The sequence below is a fragment of the Bos indicus x Bos taurus genome, chromosome 15 (genome assembly GCF_003369695.1).
Source record: "Bos indicus x Bos taurus breed Angus x Brahman F1 hybrid chromosome 15, Bos_hybrid_MaternalHap_v2.0, whole genome shotgun sequence".
Lineage (NCBI taxonomy): Eukaryota > Metazoa > Chordata > Mammalia > Artiodactyla > Bovidae > Bos > Bos indicus x Bos taurus.
The window spans coordinates 20,210,842-20,230,992 of record NC_040090.1 but is presented as its reverse complement, the minus strand read 5'-3'; the positions used below and the strand labels follow the sequence as shown (position 1 = coordinate 20,230,992).

Here is a 20,151-nt window from a genome sequence, read left to right as displayed (position 1 = left end):
CAGGTTCCCTTATGCTCAGAAGTTAGAACCAAAATAGATTAATTCTGCTTCCAAATACAGGGGTTTCTAACTCCCTATTATTGTAAAGGTCTTAGATTCATTTGTGTTTATTCATAGTTGCCACGTGTTGGAGCATATCTTTAATATCTTTTGTGATAGGGGTGGAGGTTGTATTCCAAATAAATACTCTAACGTCTTACTGATTATAATCCCCAGTAATCAGAAAAAAAAAAAAAAAACACAACACCCAATTAAGTATCAAATATTGTACATTAAGTGTTGTTATTCCATAAATGCTCAAGAAATTTAGGATAAACCACTATCCACAGGGAAACCTCAAACTGCATGATCCAACAGCCCTTTGTTTCACAACAAATTTTGTAATGTTTGAATTTAAACAAAACCTGGTTAGAAATGCCTTTTCCAGGTTTTCAGAATACACTATAACTCTTATGAGATACACAGAAATAGAATATAAGAAAGTCTGGTTAAAAATTGAGTCTTTGGAAGGGGTGGGGGGGGAATGATCCTTTTTCCCCAGATTTTTTAATCAGTGATTGCAATGATTATCAATTTGTTTTACAAAGTTAAAAAAATATAAAAGTGATCAGGTTGATTAGTACAAAATTTTGCCTGAAAATAAATGGCTACATTTCACATAATAAACTATCTTGAAGATATAAAGAATAGAACCTAAGATTTTTTTTTAAGAGAAATTTTGTTACATAAATTAACTATGTCCCTTTGCAAATAGATTATGCAATGCCTGGGGTGAAAAGAAAAGGCTCCAAGGGAAAAAATGTATAGATCATGTTAGTAGAAGTGACAACACCTAAATACCTATGCTACTATAATGCCAGAAAAATGAATGGGGTATTTCAGTAAGACCTAAAATAGAAGTTCGCTACTTAAAATAGTAAATGTAAATACTTCCTTTGTTTTAAAAACAGTATGTAATTATTCATATCACTTTCAGGTATTTGATCATCAGTTCAGTTGTTTGCCAATAGTTTGTTTTCTTTTACACTCCTACACTACATTTAAACATGCATGTAAGAAACTACAGATTTAAAAAACATATTGCATTTTAGAGGACACTCTGAATAATCACACAGACATGGACCAACATTTATTACAAACAAGAAAAGAGCAGATCTATAAGAAAAGAGTACAGATTTTTTTAAAAAGAAGACTGCAAGCTGAAGTATAGAAAAGAAGTTGTGATCTATAATTTTCCCTGCATTTAAAAATCACATTGCTCAACATGTACAAAACATTATAACACAGTAGTTTAAACTGCTACTTAGAGGAATTAAAACAGTATAGACAGTGGAGAAGTTTATTTCAATTTAGGTCACCCATGATCCATCCTGAGTTCACTTCGATTTTCCAAGAAGAAAGGTATTTTTAAAGGTCATTTTTCCCAAGTAGAAAGGTTATTTTGAAAAACTGAAGTATGTACTTCACATCCCATTATAAGAAAAGGATTCACATCAAAATAGTTTTAATAAAAGGCAATCAATTCTCTATATACTTTTATTAAACAATTACAGCTTTCACAGACAGCAAGACACAATGTTGCTATTATCAGCAGTATTAACCTTCTTCATTTCTCTTTCAGCTAACAATTAAAAAATCATCCTAAGAAAATTTCTTATGAATGTGGCTCAATTAAAAACAAATTACTGCTAACACCAAGACATTGTAACTTACATGCTGTCACACTGATTACCTAGCTATATGAAAAGCTACAGTAACCAAAAGGGGGAAACAGAAAAACTATATATTTTTTCAATTCACTAATACTTAGTGACCATTCTAAAAAGGGGTTCATTATGAGCAAGCACTTAGGCTCTAAATGGATATCCCTTAACTTTAGTGTTTAAAAACTCTCATTTTTTAAACTCTAAAATATACTGCAGTGCAGATTTTAGACATCTGTCAACTAGAGATGTATTAAGATGTTTCCTTTGCTATTTTCATACCTTAACAATTAAGACTTTATACTTATAACTATATCACTTAAGAAGAGTCATATTGTTCGCTTCTATGATATTGCTAGACCACATAAAGTAGCATTTTGGAATTCAAGAGGAAAGTAATTCTATGAACTGGAGGCAAAATATGATCTCCTACACAATATATACAATACTAAAATAATTTGGCCTAATTTTGAAATTAGGTATGTATTATATATAGGTATATTAAATATATAGATGGTGGTCCTACATGTCCTTTCATTAGAACAAGAGAATTTTACCTTCAATAAGCAAAAAAAAAAAAAAAAAGTAGGTAATGAATTAAGGATGACATTTTAAAGTTCAAATTTTACAAAAGTATCTAAGTATTGCTAAATGCTCACTGATATGAGAAAAGATATACTGGCAAATATTAAAAATACCAGACAGTGTTATTAACTTCTTTACTAAAAATTATTTATAATGTGCTCCCATTTCCAATTGATATTCCAAGTTTAAAAGCAACCCTCTGACTCCCCAAATCCCCAAAACACCACTCCCCCTTGCCACTTTGTTCCTAAGCAGGATTTTCAAGAAGTTTCTCTGGGGAAGAAAAGTATCTCATTTTAAAAGATGTATGTACTTTCTATTAGAAAAGAACTAAATGTATTTGGACTCGCACAATAAATAAAAGAAACTTTACAATTTTCCCACCATGAAGTACTGAGTTACAACAAATGTCTTAACAAAACTTTATTTTCTTGAGAGTGCATACAGGATGTTATGCAAACACTGTTAGTAGTTCCTTTAATGTGAAGACATTCTTATTATTACTTCAGATTTTAATGCATCATAAATAGGCTATGTGTCTTCTTCAGAAATATTAAAGGCTACATTGAGTGATTAGGCCAAAAAAAACTTTAGCCCCTCACAGACTAAACAAAGTACATATGTGAAAATAAAAAAGAACACATTAGGAAAGAGAAAAACATTGCTCAGCATATGCATTTTTAAAATTTGCATTCAATGTAACATCTTAATTCCTAAACCAGAAATAAAAATTTAATGAAATACACATATATATTCTGTACCATTTTTTTTAATCAAAAGACGTTTTACACATACATTCATATTTGTGTGTCCAGGTGTGTGAAACTTCAAACATTACCAACTAAATAAATGTCAGACAACTGCTAACAGCTCTGAAATAGTATGTGAAATGAGCCAATTATTTAGACAACTTCAGCCCTTTGGAATAACATCTGGTCTGTCTTAGAATTTAGTTTTTATTTTTAGCTAGGAAGTGGAAGAAATAGACTCACTGCGCTTTATGCTTACAGAATGAATATCTAACAGCTAATTTCAGTTTAAATTATACCATAATAAAATGAATGAATTATAATTGAATATCTGAGGAACTGAAAGAAATTTCTAAAACTCAGAACATACTATTTCATTATACCATGTACCAATTATGTTAATTTCTGATGAGTTTGCAGAATATCTGCATATAAGCTAATATGTAAAGTCAAACTGGAATGAAGACCAAGTATATGTAGATGATCCTGGCTTCAGCATACTTCAGACAGTTTTATTCACTCACCTGGTGAATTTCATGCCAGTATACTCTGATGATTAGAAATACTAAGGAAGGAAATGGTCCAAGAGGATTGGTGATAAAACCTTAAGGACATGGTCTTGGTCCAAAATCACAACCAGACTCCACATAAGATACAATCTCTCTCACACATACAAACACACAAACACACATACCACATACACAATCACACAGAAAAACTTCAACACACACACACACACACAATGTTCCTGCTATTGTCCAGTAATTCCCCCACTCCCAACATAATACAATATAAACTATAACACAAATACAGTGAGTACACTGTAGCCTCAATTTAAATCTGCAGTTAGTTAGGTCCATTCTGAGGGACACATCACAGGTGACACTGTGCTGTGTTGAAGTCTGTTCAGTACTGCTGACTAAAGCCCTTTGATTTGTCCAAAACAGACCCACATACTATAAAATTTCAGTTATTGTGAAAATGTTATGACGAGGCTGCAGTGTACTTGATTATGTTGAGAATTTATATTATAAATTAATATTCAAATAAGAATACCTCATAAGTATAAATAAGTTATAAAAAGAAATGGATATCAATTTTCAGCTTAATGTGGATTATCAGCTATTCACATCTCACCCCCTCTCATTAATGTATCACCACAAAAATGATTATTTGGTGCCAACTGTTATCAATACATTAACATTTTATTATCATCTTGATTGCTAATTCTGATCTTCAAAAGTGAACATTTCCGTTCTAATCATAAACAAGAATGGGGCCTTTACTCTTTAAAATAAAAATGCCTGACTTCAAATTTCAAGACAGTTATAAAGAAAAAAAAACAAAATAAAAACAAAAAAAAACCCAATCAAAGTATCATTGGGTAAATTATGATTACATAGGTTTGAGTTCATATTAACTTATTACTGTATAATGTAAACTTTATCCTACAGAAAAACTTTAAAAATTACTGAAGTGCTTACATTTATTGACAAACCATGCATTTTCACAAAACTAAAATCCAAAATAATTTTTTACCTCAAGGTTTCATTTCACCAGAGACACTCAAAACACCCTATGAAACTAAAATAACATTTCGTATTTCCTTATAATACCAGATTCATTTGTAAATAGGAATAAAAAGAAAAATGAGTTCTAAATAAATGACACAGGAGGCAATAAATTGACACATGACAAGTAAATAAAAGGCTAAAGCACTCCAATACCATTGAAACTGTTTTAATGTTGTTGCAACTCCAAAATGCAACAATCATCAGCTTGTAAAGACCCAAATTTCAAAAATTCATTTTAATTACTCCTTCATACCTATTTTACAAAATAAAGGCAGAAGACATTTTAAATCCTCCTTGTCCTACTTGTGCTATCTATGTTCCTAATTTGTTTTCTATCACTACAGTGTATGTTGCAATTCCCATCAAATGCTATATAAGAAAAAATAAAATAAAATATTAACCTCTGCTTCAATGTACAGTTTCCAGAATCTGCCAGAACTGGGGAACTGGGCAACAAGGCGTTCATAAGTCTTCCGTGCTTTGTCTATAGGTTGATTCTAAAATTGAAAACCAATAAACAGCATTTACAATGTTAGGATTATGAAAATATTATTTACTGCAGAACCAAGTAGTGTGATTGGACCCATAGAGAAGGAAATGTAATCCTATATCACTAAACCTGTGCCTCTCGAATGAGAATGCTCCAAGCGTCAAGGTCATAAGGATTCTCTTCTAATTTCTTTTCGGCTTTCTTCACCTTCTCTGGGACATACTCAGCTGCCTAGGGGGAAGAAAAATAATGAACTCAAGTTACTGTTTTAAAAATCTCAGGACTAATTTAATCCAAGAACAATATATTAGTTCCCAGATGCAGTATCACAATAAGAAGCATGAAAACGTCCTCTTATAAAAGCCTTCATTTTCTGTAATCTAAATCACTTGCATAATAACAAATTCAAATGGACACATACCTAAAAATTAAAACATTTTTAAATTTAAATAAACCCATCTCTTTTTTTATGAAATAAAACACAGCAGCAGTTCTCCAACTTTTTAGACTTGGACCCCTTTTATACTCTAAAAAGTGAGTACACCAAAGAGTTTTCGTTTATGTAGGTTATTTCAGTATTTACCACGTTAGAAATTAAAACGGAGACAAAGTTAGATATTTATTCACATACAAATAATAATAAAAGTATTTACATGTTAACATAAATAAAATTTAATGAAAAATAACTTTAAAAATTCATTTAGATGATTATCCTTGTGACATATATTTGCAAATCTGTGTATAATAAATATGGTGGGCTTTAAAGTGCAGCTGGATTTTCACATATGCTTCTGAACTCAACCTACTGCCATATCAAATCATGTAAAAATTCCACTGTACACTCATGAGAATTAAAAGTGAAATAGGCAAATAATGTCTTAAATCTATTATGAAACAGTATGAACTCACAGATCAAAGTCTTAGGAACCCACAAGGTCCCTGGACCAACATTAAGAAACACTGCTATAGAGAATTCATCCTGAATCACAATGAAAAAGCATGAAATGACATGAAAACTTTATTTTGACGTAAAAGTTTTAAAAGCATGATTTACAAACTGTATATACAGCAAACTATATGAAACTGTACTTACAACTGTATACAAAAACTATTAAAGAAATCTACAATGAAAGAGACTGAAAAGACTGTAATTGTAAAATAGTAGTTATGTCTGGGTGATGTGTGGTAGATGGACAGCTGACTTCCCCCCCTTTCTCAGTATTTTCTAAACTCTTTAATAAAAGGTGGTTTTATTTTTATTATAGAAATACAATCTTAAAGCCAATACCTAAAAAAGTAGCCAGGACCCATGGCACACATACAAGCATTACTTTTCAAATTGTTGTTCACAATATTATTTTGTACCACAAAAAGAAACGGATACGAAATACGCCAGATAAATTTGCATGAAGTTTTGTTCTGCCTTTGTGGGAGGACTTCCTGAAATCGTAATACAGCAATGCTGTGCTGTGCTGTCATGTCCAACTCTTTGCAACCCCATGGACTACAGCCCGCCAAGGACCTCTGTCCATGGGGATTCTCTAGGCAAGACTACTGGATTGGGTTACCATGCCCTCCTCCAGGGGATCTTCCTAACCCAGGGATCGAACCCAGGTCTCCCACATTGCAGGTGGATTCTTTTACCATCTTAGCCACCACGGAAGCCCAATGTAGCAATAAATATTAGTAATATTCAAGAGAGGGAAGCATTGCCTCTAACATCTCTTCCCCCCTCACCTTCTTCAGTGGCACTTAATATATCACCAAGCAATTCTGTTGAATTACCAGTTGGGGAAAAAATTTTTAAGTCATGTGTTTAGGTGGGAAAAACTACCTGGAAGAAGTATACTTTCCTTTGGAATAAATCAAGTTTCCACCACTGATAAGTACACATTTAGAAAGGAAAATGTGTTTTAAAAGACTAATGTGATTTTCTATCAAAATTATGATGTCCTACTAATACACAAGAGCTTTCAGAAGCTTGCTCAAGAAACTAAAACTGGAAAAGTTTAATAAAGGAAAACCACTGGCCCCACTCATATACTAAACATGATACAGAATAAAAGAGTTCTGCAATGGTGATCAACCAATCACCGGATCAGGATGGTTCAGAAAGAGGATACATGGAAAATTAGCAAATAAAGGTGTTATTTGAAATCAGAATGTTGGGTTATTCAATGCATGATGCTAGAATAACTATCTTAGAACTGCAAAGTCAATAAAAGATGAATCCCAATTTTAACCATTCTATCAAATTAATTTCAGACAAATCAAAAACATTAAAAACAAAAACACAAGAAAGAACCATCAGAAAATGTACTGAAATTTATCTTTGTGTGGGAATGCTCTTTAAAAGCCTTTGAAAAGAGTAAACTTAATTTGTAAAGTTTATTTACATTTGTCCAGGGGGAAAGTATCACAATGAAAGTGAAAAGATGAACTTGAAAAAAATATCCCCAGCACATATGGCAAAATATTAAATTTATTAATATAACATCTAGTCACTAAAACATCAAAAACTAAAGAACAAAATGGGCAAAGTATTCAAACAGCTCATAGAAAAAGAACAATGAACTTTAAACACTGAAAACAAAACAAATATAAGCCATATAAAATAAGATATCAAAGGTATTTTATAATTAACACTGCACTGGCAAAGATATTATCAAATCAAATCAGTCCATCCTAAAGGAAATCAGTCCTGAATATTAATTAGAAGGACTGATGCTGAAGCTAAAACTCCAATACTTTGGCCACCTGACGCAAAGAACTGACTCACTGGAAAAGACCCCGATGCTGGGAAAGACTGAAGGCAGGAGTAGAAAGGGACGACAGAATAAGGTGGTTGGATGGTATCACCGACTTGATGGACATGAGTCTGAGCAAGCTCCAGGAGTTGGTAATGGACAGGGAAGCCTGGCGTGCTTCCGTCCACGGGGTCACAGAGAGTCAGACACGACTTAAGTGACTCAACTGACTGACTGAACTGGTCAAGATATGTATAAACAGACATTCTCAAACTGTTGGCAGGAGCAAGCAGTAATACTGACCAAAAGGTAACATGAATATCTGACCCTGCATTCCAGTTCTACTTATCCTACTCTGCTAAGTCACGTTAGTGGTGTCCAACTCTGTGCGACCCCATAGACGGCAGCCCACCAGGCTCCTCTGTCCCTGGGATTCTCCAGGCAAGAACACTGGAGTTGGGTTGCCATTTCCTTCTCCAGTGTGTGAAAGTGAAGTCGCTCAGTCGTGTCCGAGTCTTCGCAACCCCATGGACTGTACCCTACCAGGCTCCTCCGTCTACGGGATTTCCCAGGCAAGAGTACTGGACTGGGGTGCCATTGCCTTCTCCTTATCCTACTCTACATGTATACAAAGATATGCACAGAATACTCAGCTATGTGGCTGTTTGTTGCTGTGCAAGACTAGGAATAATTTAAATAATCAAAAAAAAGAAACTGGTTAAATAAATTATGGAATTTGCAACCACCAAAAGAACAAACAAGGCAGGTCTATAAACAGCAACATGGGACATAATAGCCAGTTAAAAAAAAAGTAGGTGTGGCTGGGGAGATACACGCACACCACATACAAGTGTACTTTACACATCGTATACATACTCTTCTGCTGTTTGAAGTTTTACTGTTCACCTGAAAAATATTTCCTCAGTGCCTATTATGTGCATTGTTTAAGGGGCATCTGGGATACAAAACAAAGACTTTCAGTTTACTTCTTGACAAAACAAATTTTAAAAATATTTTAAAATAAATGAGGGTTTGTAAGATATGAATCATAAAATATTAATGATATTAATGATAAAATAAGTAAATATGATACTTTAAATTACAACCTAAAAATCAGCTAAGCTAATCAAAGCTACTAAAAATAACAATTAGTATTTCAAAGCAGTCTGATGGGAGGCCAAATCATTCAAATTCACGTCTTCAAAATTAACCTACCAAATTAGATAATGTATACTCTACTTATATGCAGAGTACATCATGTGAAATGCCTGGCTGATGAATCACAAGCTGGAATCAAGACTGCCAAGAGAAATATCAACAATCTCAGATATGCAGATGATACCACTCTAAGGGCAGAGTATGAAGAAGAACTAAAGAGCTTCTTGATAAGGGTGAAAGTGGAGAATGAAAAAGCTGGCTTAAAACTCAACATTCAAAAAACTAAGATCATGGCATCCAGTCCTAACACTTCATGGCAAATAGAAGGGGAAAAGTGGAAGCGGTGGCAGATTTTATTTTTTGGGGCTCCAAAATCATTGTTGACAGAGACTGCAGCCATGAAATTAAAAGACACCTGGTTCCTTGGAAGAAAAGCTACGACGAACTAGAGAGCATATTAAAAAGCAGAGACAACACTTTGTCAACAAAGATCCACACAGTTAAAGCTATGGTTTTTCCAAAAGTCATGTACAGATATGAGAGTTGGACCATAAAGAAGGCTGAGCACCAAGGAATTGATGCTTTTGAACTGTGGTGCTGGAGAAGACTCTTTAGAGGCCCCTGAGTAGCAAGGAAATCAAACCAGTCAATCCTAAAGGAAATCAACCCTGAATACTCACTGAAAGGACTGATGTTAAAGTTGAAGCTCCAACACTTTCGTTACTTGATGCAAAGAGCCAATTCACTGGAAAAGACTCTGATACTGGGAAAGATTGAAGGCAAACAGAGAAGAGGGAAGCAGATGAAATGGTTGGATAGCATCACCAACTCAATGAACATGAATTTGACCAAACTCTGGGAAATACTGAAGGACAGGCAAGTCTGGAGTGCTGCAGTTCATGGGGTTGCAAAGAGTTGGACACAACTTAGTGATTGAACAACAACACATACCATAATCTGCAGAACAGAGAAACTCAGAAGATGGCATCTAATATCTGACCAGCATAACTGCAGCAAGGATAAAAGTCTCCTTATGAAATAAAATAAGCCATTCATTTAGTGATTCTCAACCCTGGCAGCACATCAGAATCACCTTGGGTAAAGAGCATTTAAAAAGATACTCAAGTCTCACTCTGGATCATTTGAAATAAAATCTCTAGGAATGAGCCTGAACTGTCACTGTTTTTAAAAAAACTCTTCAGGTCCAATTCAAGAGACATAAGGGATGCAGGTTTGATCCCTGGGTTGGGAAGATTCCCTGGAGAAGGGAATGGCAGCCCAGTCCAGTATTCTTGCCTGGAGAATCCCACGGACAGATGGAGCCTGGCAAGCTGCAGTCCACAGAGTTCGAAAAAGCCAGACATGACAGCATCAAGTGGCACACAGCACCAGGTGGTCGCAATGTGCAGCTGAGTTGAAAGTAAGGGCTCTGGCTCAGTGGTAAAGAATCCACCTGCCAATGCAGGAGACGGGCAACCCACTCCAGTATTCTTGCCTGGTAAACCCTTTGGACAGAGAGACTGGTGGGCTACAGTCCAGGAGGTCACAAGAGTCAGACACGATTTAGCAACTAAACAACAACAAGCAGTTCCAAACTTTTTTTTTTTTTTTTGGTACCGCTGTACCTTCTTGCCACTGATGTCCGTGGGAACTTTCACAGGATAATGTTCTCAAATATACAAAATAAACTATGTAGGATTCAATTATACTGAAATATAATTATCTAAATATCTTAAAGTTTTACACAGTAACAAACACTTATCACGTGAAATCTAGTGAGTCTACTGATGAGTGCTAATAGCACTGTGAATCCTTCTGTCCCAGTCACACAGCTGTTGCTAACAGTACTAGCATGGTTTCTTGCCCACATTCATAATAGAAGGCTTGATTTCAGTTAAAATCAGTGAAAATAGTTTTATTTTGTCCATTCAAGTTCATGGAACACCAAAAATTGTATCAATAGACACCTGGAGGAAGGAGTTACCATGGACTAAGAAGCCCAAGGAAAGGATGATGGATCAAATGTAAAACAAAACATTTATTGACCATCTACTATGTTAGGCACTAATCACCACTCCTTGTTAAATAACCAATAATCCCATTCTATAATAAAAAATATAATTAAATTACATGAATCTGCCCAAAGTCCAGTTAAATCTGGCAGAATTATGAATCAGCTCTTTGCAGAATCTTTTACAATGGTAAATGTTTTCCTCCGGACAAGAATGTAGTCAAATGTTTGTAAAAGAATCTATATATATAATTCTCTATCAACTGAATTAATAGAAGATAACTGAAACGGCCCAGTATCCTCTAGTAGTTAAAGGCCACATTTCTCACAATAAGAAGTCATTCATTGTCACAGATATGAACCAGTTGGGTAACCAAAGAGTGTAACATTTTTGTTTTGTGGTCTGGCTACTGTATTTGCTGTTGAGCAAATGAAAATGGAAGTTTTCTAGAATCAACAAGTAGACTGAGGCTTCATAAAGAACAGAGTTGTATTACTGGGTTGGCCAAAAAGTTCACTTGTCATTTTCCACAACACCTTACAGAAAAACTTGTTCTGGCCAACCCAATATTATTTTCTGAATCTGTTGCCAGATCAGAGAAATAAGTCACTTTAAGAAAACTTGTCTCAAGTTTCTAGTGCCCATTTGTAATGGAATGAGGTCAGAACTCTGTTTAGTTATAGCCAAACAGCCATCTCATGTTTACATGTCCCAAAAACAACTATAAAGAAACTATCAAAATCCAGCTTGTCTTTGGAATACCTGTAATTCTATTATCATCCTATAGGGGGATGTTAATGGGGAATAGGATGGGCCCCAAATCAAATGAGCAGAACAAAGGCTGGACTAGTTCAGTTCCCAATGCATGCACATTTAATGATACTAGTAGGACATTGGGAGCTGCTTTGATTTGCACAATTTTAAAAATCAGAAACATTATAAGACTGTAAGAAGTATACAGATACACATCAACATATACTATTTCAAATGGGTACAAAAATCAGAAAAACTTGTGAAGCAGATGACAGACTTTTTTTGTAGAAGGCAAAAATGCTGCTGAGGAACTACCTGAGTGTGTGTTCTATGAACAATTTTTCTAGTCGTAGAGTATTGCTAAAATACCAACTTCTCTCTGAAGAATTCCCCCATGGACAACTGACTTAAAGGATGGAGGTAGGATACATTATACATGTTTGACTTTTTAATAATAGCTTTATTGAGACAATCAAATTCCATACAATTCACCCATTTAAAATGTAAAATTCAATGCTTAAATTTAGTATATTCACTATCACAATAAATTTTAGAACATTTTTACCACCCTAAATAAAAACCCATACCCATTAACTGGCATTCCCATTTCCCAATCCGTCTAGGCCTATGCAACCACCAATCTGTTTCCATAAATGTGTAGGCATTTCATGTAAATAACACAATGTGTTTTGTTTCTGACTTTCACTTTGCATGTTTTCAAACTTCATGTCTTCATATCAGTACTTTCCAGTGCCAAATATTGAACTGAATGGATATCCCACATTTTACTAAACAGTCGATGGACATTTGGATTATTTCTAGTTTTTGAGTGGAGCTCCTTTTGTATTTTCTTTTTACTTAGGTGTATACCACTCCAGTACTCTTGCCTGGCAAATCCCATGGACGGAGGAGCCTTGTGGGCTGCAGTTCATGGGGTCGCTAAGAGTCAGACACGACTGAGCGACTTTACTTTCCCTTTTCACTTTCATGCACTGGAGAAGGAAATGGCAACCCACCCCAGTGTTTTTGCCTGGAGAATCCCAGAGACAGGGGAGCCTGATGGGCTGCCGTCTGTGGGGTCGCACAGGGTTGGACACAACTGAAGCAACTTAGCATACCCAGAAGTAAAACTGTTATGCCATAAAGCAAACTATGTAACACTCTGAAGAAGTGTCAGACTGTTTTCCAAAGTGACTGAACCATTTTACAGTTCCACCAGTAAAAGGGCTCCAATTTTTCTTACATTCTGACCAACACTTGGTATTATCTACCTTTTTGATAATTTTAAATGACAGTAGAGTGGTATCTCATTGTAGTTTTGATCTTTATTTCACTGGTAGTTAGTGAAGTTCAACACTTTTCATGTTTTTATTGGCTATTTGTATATAGTTAATGTCCTTCCAGATACCTTGCCCATTTTATTTTTTTTGTTATTGCATTGCAAGTGTTTTTACATATTATAGCTATTAGTTAATTATTGGATATATAGTTTACAAAAATTTTCTACCCTTCAGTTGGTTGTCTTTTTACCTTCTTTTTGCTATGGGAAGCTAACTCAGAGAAACAGAACTTACAATATTGTCTCACAGGTTCCATGCATTATTTCAATGGTTCTCAAACTTCTTATAGAGAATCACTTTGCAGTCTTACAACTGAGGAACTAGAGACACTTTATAAAATGTGGGTCAAATCTATCAATATTATATTAGAAATTAAAACTGCAAAAATTTTAATGTTAATTCATTTAAAAATAAATTTCTAATTTTAGTTAAAAATATTTTCCAGGACAACAACAAATTAGTGAAAATGATGTCACTGTTTTACATTTTTGTGATCTCTTTAACATCTGGCTTCTGCTTTCAATCTGCTGCAATATATCATTTTTGATGAAGACCAAAAAATACAATTATGTAGTCTGAAAAAGAAGAAGCATTTTTAATAATCTTTTCTTACAATTGTCATGTGTCATGGATATGCCACATAGCTTCTGGGAAAGTGAGGCTGCAAACCACCGTCTATACAATAGTTTAATTTATATTAGGTAGTTGTCAATAGGGTGGGGTGTGGAGAAGTGACAGACATTTATATTAATGATTTTAAATGTATCAGTCAGCTCAGTTCAGTCACTCAGTTGTGTGCAACTCTTTGTGACCTCATGGACTGCAGCATGCCAGGCCTCCCTGTCCATCACCAACTCCCAGAGTTTACTCAAACTCATGTCCACTGAGTCAGTGATGTGTATAATCTAACTTAATTTCTTCTTTCCATTTCCACCAGGGAAGTAAAACTTGGGACAGGAAAAAAAAAAAAAAGTACTTCACTTTCTTCAAATAGCTATTTTTGTGATATATGGAGAGAGTGTTATGCTGGAGGTCATATGTAAATTAAATTCAAATAGAAGTCAGTGAAAATTTAAACCAAGTGATAAAAATCAAAAGTATGTAGAGAGGGATATAGTAAGTTAAAGAATGTAAAGCTACATCAGCTTTTTGACCAAGAGTTTTGATGATCTTTGCAACAGAACTAGCAGAGTCACAAAACTAGTTTTATAATGAGTATTTTCCATTCATGAGTGACTAAATATAGTAGGGACTACCAGACCACCTGACCTGCCTCTTGAGAAACCTATATGCAGGTCAGGAAGCAACAGTTAGAACTGGACATGAAACAACAGACTGGTTCCAAATAGGAAAAGGAGTATGTCAAGGCTGTATATTGTTACCCTGCTTATTTAACTTCTATGCAGAGTACATCATGAGAAACGCTGGGCTGGAAGAAGCACAAGCTGGAATCAAGATTGCTGGAAGAAATATCAATAACCTCAGATATGTAGATGACATCACCCTTATGGCAGAAAGTGAAGAGGAACTAAAAAGCCTCTTGATGAAAGTCAAAGAGGAGAGTGAAAAAGTTGGCTTAAAGCTCAACATTCAGAAAACGAAGATCATGGCATCTGGTCCCATCACTTCATGGCAGGTAGATGGGGAAACAGTGGAAACAGTGTCAGCCTTTATTTTTGGGGGCCCCAAAGTCACTGCAGATGGTGATTGCAGTCATGAAATTAAAAGACGCTTACTCCTTGGAAACAAAGTTATGACCAACCTAGACAGCATATTCAAAAGCAGAGACATTACTTTGCCAACAAAGGTCCATCTAGTCAAGGCTATGGTTTTTCCAGTGGTCATGTATGGATGTGAGAGTTGGACTGTGAAGAAAGCTGAGCGCAGAAGAATTGATGCTTTTGAACTGTGGTGTTGGAGAAGACTCTTGAGAGTCCCTTGGACTGGCAAGGAGATCCAACCAGTCTATACTAAAGGAGATTGAAACTCCAATACTTTGTTTGGCCACCTCATGCAAAGAGTTGACTCATTGGAAAAGATCCTGAGGCTGGGAGGGATTGGGGGCAGGAGAAGGGGACGACAGAGGATGAGATGGCTGGAATGCATCATCGACTCGATGGACATGAGTCTGAGTGAACTCTGGGAGTTGGTGATGGACAGGGAGGCCTGGCATGCTGCAATTCATGGGGTCACAAAGAGTTGGACACAACTGAGCGAATGAACTAGTAACTGATAAATATAGTAGGGAGAGAAAAATCAGTTAAATACTATCAAAGGCCTCAGTTCAGTTCAGTTGCTTGACTAGACGGACCTTTGTTGGCAAAGTATATCTCTGCTTTTGAATATGCTGTCTAGGTTGGTCATAACTTTCCTTCCAAGGAGTAAGCGTCTTTTAATTTCATGGCAGCAATCACCATCTGCAGTGACTTTGGAGCCCCCAAATATAAAGTCTGACATTGTTTCCACTGTTTCCCCATCTATCTGCCATGAAGTGATGGGACCAGATGCCATGATCTTTGTTTTCTGAATGTTGAGCTTTAAGCCAACTTTTTCACTCTCCTCTTTCACTTTCATCAAGAGGCTTTTTAGTTCCTCTTCACTTTCTGCCATAAGGGTGGTGTCATCTGCATATCTGAGGTTATTGATATTTCTTCAGCAATCTCGATTCCAGCTTGTGCTTCTTCCAGCCCAGCGTTTCTCATGATGTACTCTGCATAGAAGTTAAATAAGCAGGGTGACGATATACAGCCTTGACGTACTCCTTTTCCTATTTGGAACCAGTCTGTTGTTCCATGTCCAGTTCTAACTGTTGCCTCCTGACCTGCATACAGGCTTCTCTAAGAGGTAGGTCAGGTGGTCTGGTATTCCCATCTCTTTCAGAATTTTCCACAGTTGACTGTGATCCAGACAGTCAAAGACTTTGGTGTAGTCAATAAAGCAGAAATAGATGTTTTTCTGGAACTCTCTTTGCTTTTTCCATGATCCAGCGGATGTTGGCAATTTGATCTCTGTTTCCTCTGCCTTTTCTAAAACCAGCTTGAACATCTGGAAGTTCATGGTTCACATACTGCTGAAGCCTGGCTTGGATAATTTTGAGCATTACTTTACTAGCGTGTGAGATGAGTGCAATTGTGCAGTCGTTTGAGCATTCTTTGGCATTGCCTTTCTTTGGGATTGGAATGAAAACTGACCTTTTCCAGTCCTGTGGCCACTGCTGAGTTTTCCAGATTTGCTGGCATATTGAGTGCAGCACTTTCACAGCATCATCTTTCAGGATTTGGAATAGCTCACTTGGAATTCCATCACCTCCACTAGCTTTGTTTGTAGTGATGCTTTCTAAGGCCCACTTGACTTCACGTTCCAGGATGTCTGGCTCTAGGTGAGTGATCACACCATCATGATTATCTGGGTCGTGAAGATCTTTTTTGTACAGTTCTTCTGTGTATTCTTGCCACCTCTTCTTAATATCTTGTGCTTCTGTTAGGTCCATACCATTTCTGTCCTTTATCGAGCCCATCTTTGCATGAAATGTTCCCTTGGTATCTCTAATTTTCTTGAAGAGATCTCTAGTCTTTCCCCTTCTGTTGTTTTCCTCTATTTCTTTGCATTGATCGCTGAAGAAGGCTTTTAATCTCTCCTTGCTATTCTTCAGAACTCTGCATTCAGATGCTTATAACTTTCCTTTTCTCCTTTGCTTCTCGCTTCTCTTCACAGCTATTTGTAAGGCCTCCTCAGACAGCCATTTTGCTTGTTTGCATTTCTTTTCCATGGGGATGGTCTTGATCCCTGTCTCCTGTACAATGTCACAAGCCTCTGTCCATAATTCATCAGGTACTCTGTCTATCAGATCTAGTCCCTTAAATCTATTTCTCACTTCTACTGTATAATCAGAAGGGATTTAGGTCATACCTGAATGGTCTAGTGGTTTTCCCTACTTTCTTCAATTTAAGTCTGAATTTGGCAATAAGGAGTTCATGATCTGAGCCACAGCCAGCTCCCGGTCTTGTTTTTGCTGACTGTATAGAGCTTCTCCATCTTTGGCTGCAAAGAATATAATCAACCTGATTTTGGTGTTGACCATCTGGTGATGTCCATGTGTATAATCTGCAACGTTTTTCTCCATTTATTTTATCAATGTATTCAAAACCAACTTTGAAGGTCCAAGTATCTTCAATCCCTAACCTAAGTGGTTTACAAACTCATTTACTTAAATATTACTGTGATACTCATTTCCAATGAAGATTTTCAGCCTCACCTACAGAATCTATTACAACATATCTAAAATTGAGGTACAGGCAATAATGAAGCACCTAAGTGAATATGATACAATGGACCACTGACTCCATGTTGAGAACCACCACCTAATCCATCTGTTCTATAAATACGTGTTTCCCCAAATGTTGTTTCCTCAAAAATAAAGCAGAATCAGACCCAAGTCATTCCTTTTGTTGTTGTTGTTAAAATATTAAGAAAACTGCAAATACTAAATGTTTCAACTCGTAAGTTTCTCTTGGTAGTCTTTTTCCAAAATCAAAACTAGACTAGAGTAGTACTCTGCAAGACTATTCAAGTAACTAAGCCAATTCATATGCCTAAGGCATCCAGAACTAAGGTGACATTAGTACTGGATGCCAGCCTAGTCCTATGTTCCTTTACCAGTGCGACAAAACTACTAGATGTTTTCAGTGAACAAATCTGAATATATATCCTGCATATAATCCCTTCAAATCTTTCAAAAACTTAAATCTACTAAACGTACAACCATTTCAAAAACTTAGAATAAGCAGGCTAACAGTTATTGGTCTAAATAATTATACTTATCATACTTACTTCTTACATTTGTTTATTCATTCGCTAGGAAACAAACAGCTTCGAAGTATTTGTTTTATACATAAAAATCTTAATCTTTTAGAATGTGAAAAACGCAGCTTCTTTTGATCAGGAGGGACCAAAATATTAATTTATTTGATAAGCTAAGTGAAACACTAGAAAGACAACAATTAAGAATACTTTTACCTTTCGGGTTTTAATAAAAATTTACTGCCTATTATAAACTATCCATTAATCTAAAATTAGGTTAAACATTTGCCCAACTAAAATCTCTTTTAAAATCAATCTCACACCATTACCAACTATTCATTAAAAACAAGAAGACTCAAATTCACAACTAGGTCTTGTCTAAAAAAGAATAAAGATTTAGAGATAATGGCAGAAAAGTCGAAAACTATGAATTGTTTTTTGCAATCATCCACTTAATAGATACAAACATCTGAATAGATTTTACCATTCTGGAAGGCCTATCTAGGATGCAAATTTTTGTGTTCCTAAGGAAGAGAGAATGCAGTCTCGTCTAACACAACCTCCCTCTGTTGTACTTTTCAGGAAAACCAGTACTGTAAACACAGATCTATCTCTCTTAGGAACAATTACTGCCAGATATAGTATCCTCTATAGTAAATTTCCTCAAGAAATATTAACAATAAGATCAAATCAACCTTGCCTGTCCAAAACTGTTACACTAAGTATCACTTAAAACAGGACAGGGGAAAGTTAGAAAAGGCTATTACAGAAAGATTTTGTTAAAAACAGATAAAAATAATTGTATCCAAAGAAAAGACTATCATATAACGTATATTCTTGGCTTTTTCACTTCCTCTTCTAACCTTCACACACATCCACTTAGGTTTAAAATAGGCACTATTTCCTTTTAACCACTACTAGATACTAATCGTTACTCAACAAAATAAGTCAGGTTTCAACAGTTTTATCTTTCTTTCCTAATTAATAAGTACAAAATAGAACACATATTTCTCATATTTTCTATATCTTCCTAAACTTATTTTTCACCAAAAGCAAAACACTTCTATGGCCCTGAATTCTCCTCTTTGTTAAGAACTTTATTAGCCATTAATTTGAGCTTCTTCAAGTCACATAATTCTTCCCCCCACCCCTCCAAAGTAAAGATCATTCTTTTTATACTTCAGGCCTTCCTAACTCTAGGATAGGCTATGAATTGTTTGAAAACTGAAATCTTATTTCTGAAAGACAAAAGTGTAGAATCAGAAGTTTAGGGACTTAAAGCTTCATCTGAATTGACTTGGCCAAATACATTTCTCCCTTCCTCTTTTTCTGTTGGTCAACAAAACTTTAGAAACCATTCACTCTTATGCCCAAAATACTTTATTTTGTATTATCAGTAATTATAAGCACCTATCTTCCCAAGAAGATACAATTCTATAAAATTTTCTAACATATAGCATATGGCCTGAGTGCAAAAATTTATCCATTTCACCTTTAATTACCAAAACAGTGATCTAGGTTTTTAAGGTGAATAAGGCAACCCTTTGAATTCTAAACTCAGTGAACGAACTCGAAATAGCCTATTAAATGCTGTAGAGGTGGCGCACAAGGTAAAATGATGTGAAGAATGAGATCAAAAGTTGAATCAAGCAATTAGAAAAAAGTGTACAAGATAAAAATAGAGCCATAATTCCACGGGGGAACCAGATGTGCTTTTGTCAGGGGGGAAATCTATATGCATGTGGTTCTGTCATGACTAAACTGGCAAAAACAGTAAACACGAGGCTCCAGAATATCCACCAACACTGCAAAGTAATTTAAACAGCACTCTAAATGTAAAACAGAACATCCTTACAAGAGTTAAAAAAAAACCACACACAATAAACCTCACTCTTGATTTTGCTTGTCTACAATCATTTCCCTCTTTCAAAGAGCACAAATCCAGAGATTCAGTACCAAGAAATGACCATCTATATTTTTGAATACATTTCAAATTATGAATTTGAATTATTAATACATAATTTTGAATAACAAATGTAAAATATTTTCAGGTTTACTGAACAAATTATCATTTTTTTTGAGTTTCAATGCTAAACAGCTAAAAGAAATCTACAATTCATATCTCGAAGAAGGGAAACCCCTTGGCATCTTTCCAAAGCAAATCTACCATTCAGAGTGGTTTTGATCTTCTTCTCATTATTCAAGTTTTGTTTAGTCTTTTTTTCCCCCTTGTCCATCAT

General features: G+C 35.4%; 1 protein-coding gene across 1 annotated transcript in view; it reads right to left on the bottom strand.

Annotated features, from left to right (window-relative positions):
* Positions 1-20,151, bottom strand: part of CSTF3 (cleavage stimulation factor subunit 3) — a 67,631-nt gene that overhangs the window by 44,193 nt on the left and 3,287 nt on the right. Inside the window, exons 2-3 of the mRNA XM_027562712.1 lie at positions 5,231-5,332; positions 5,013-5,108 (exon numbers count right to left, since the gene is read on the bottom strand). Coding sequence (XP_027418513.1) covers positions 5,013-5,108; positions 5,231-5,332 — 198 coding nt within the window. The remainder of the gene's footprint in view (positions 1-5,012; positions 5,109-5,230; positions 5,333-20,151) is intronic.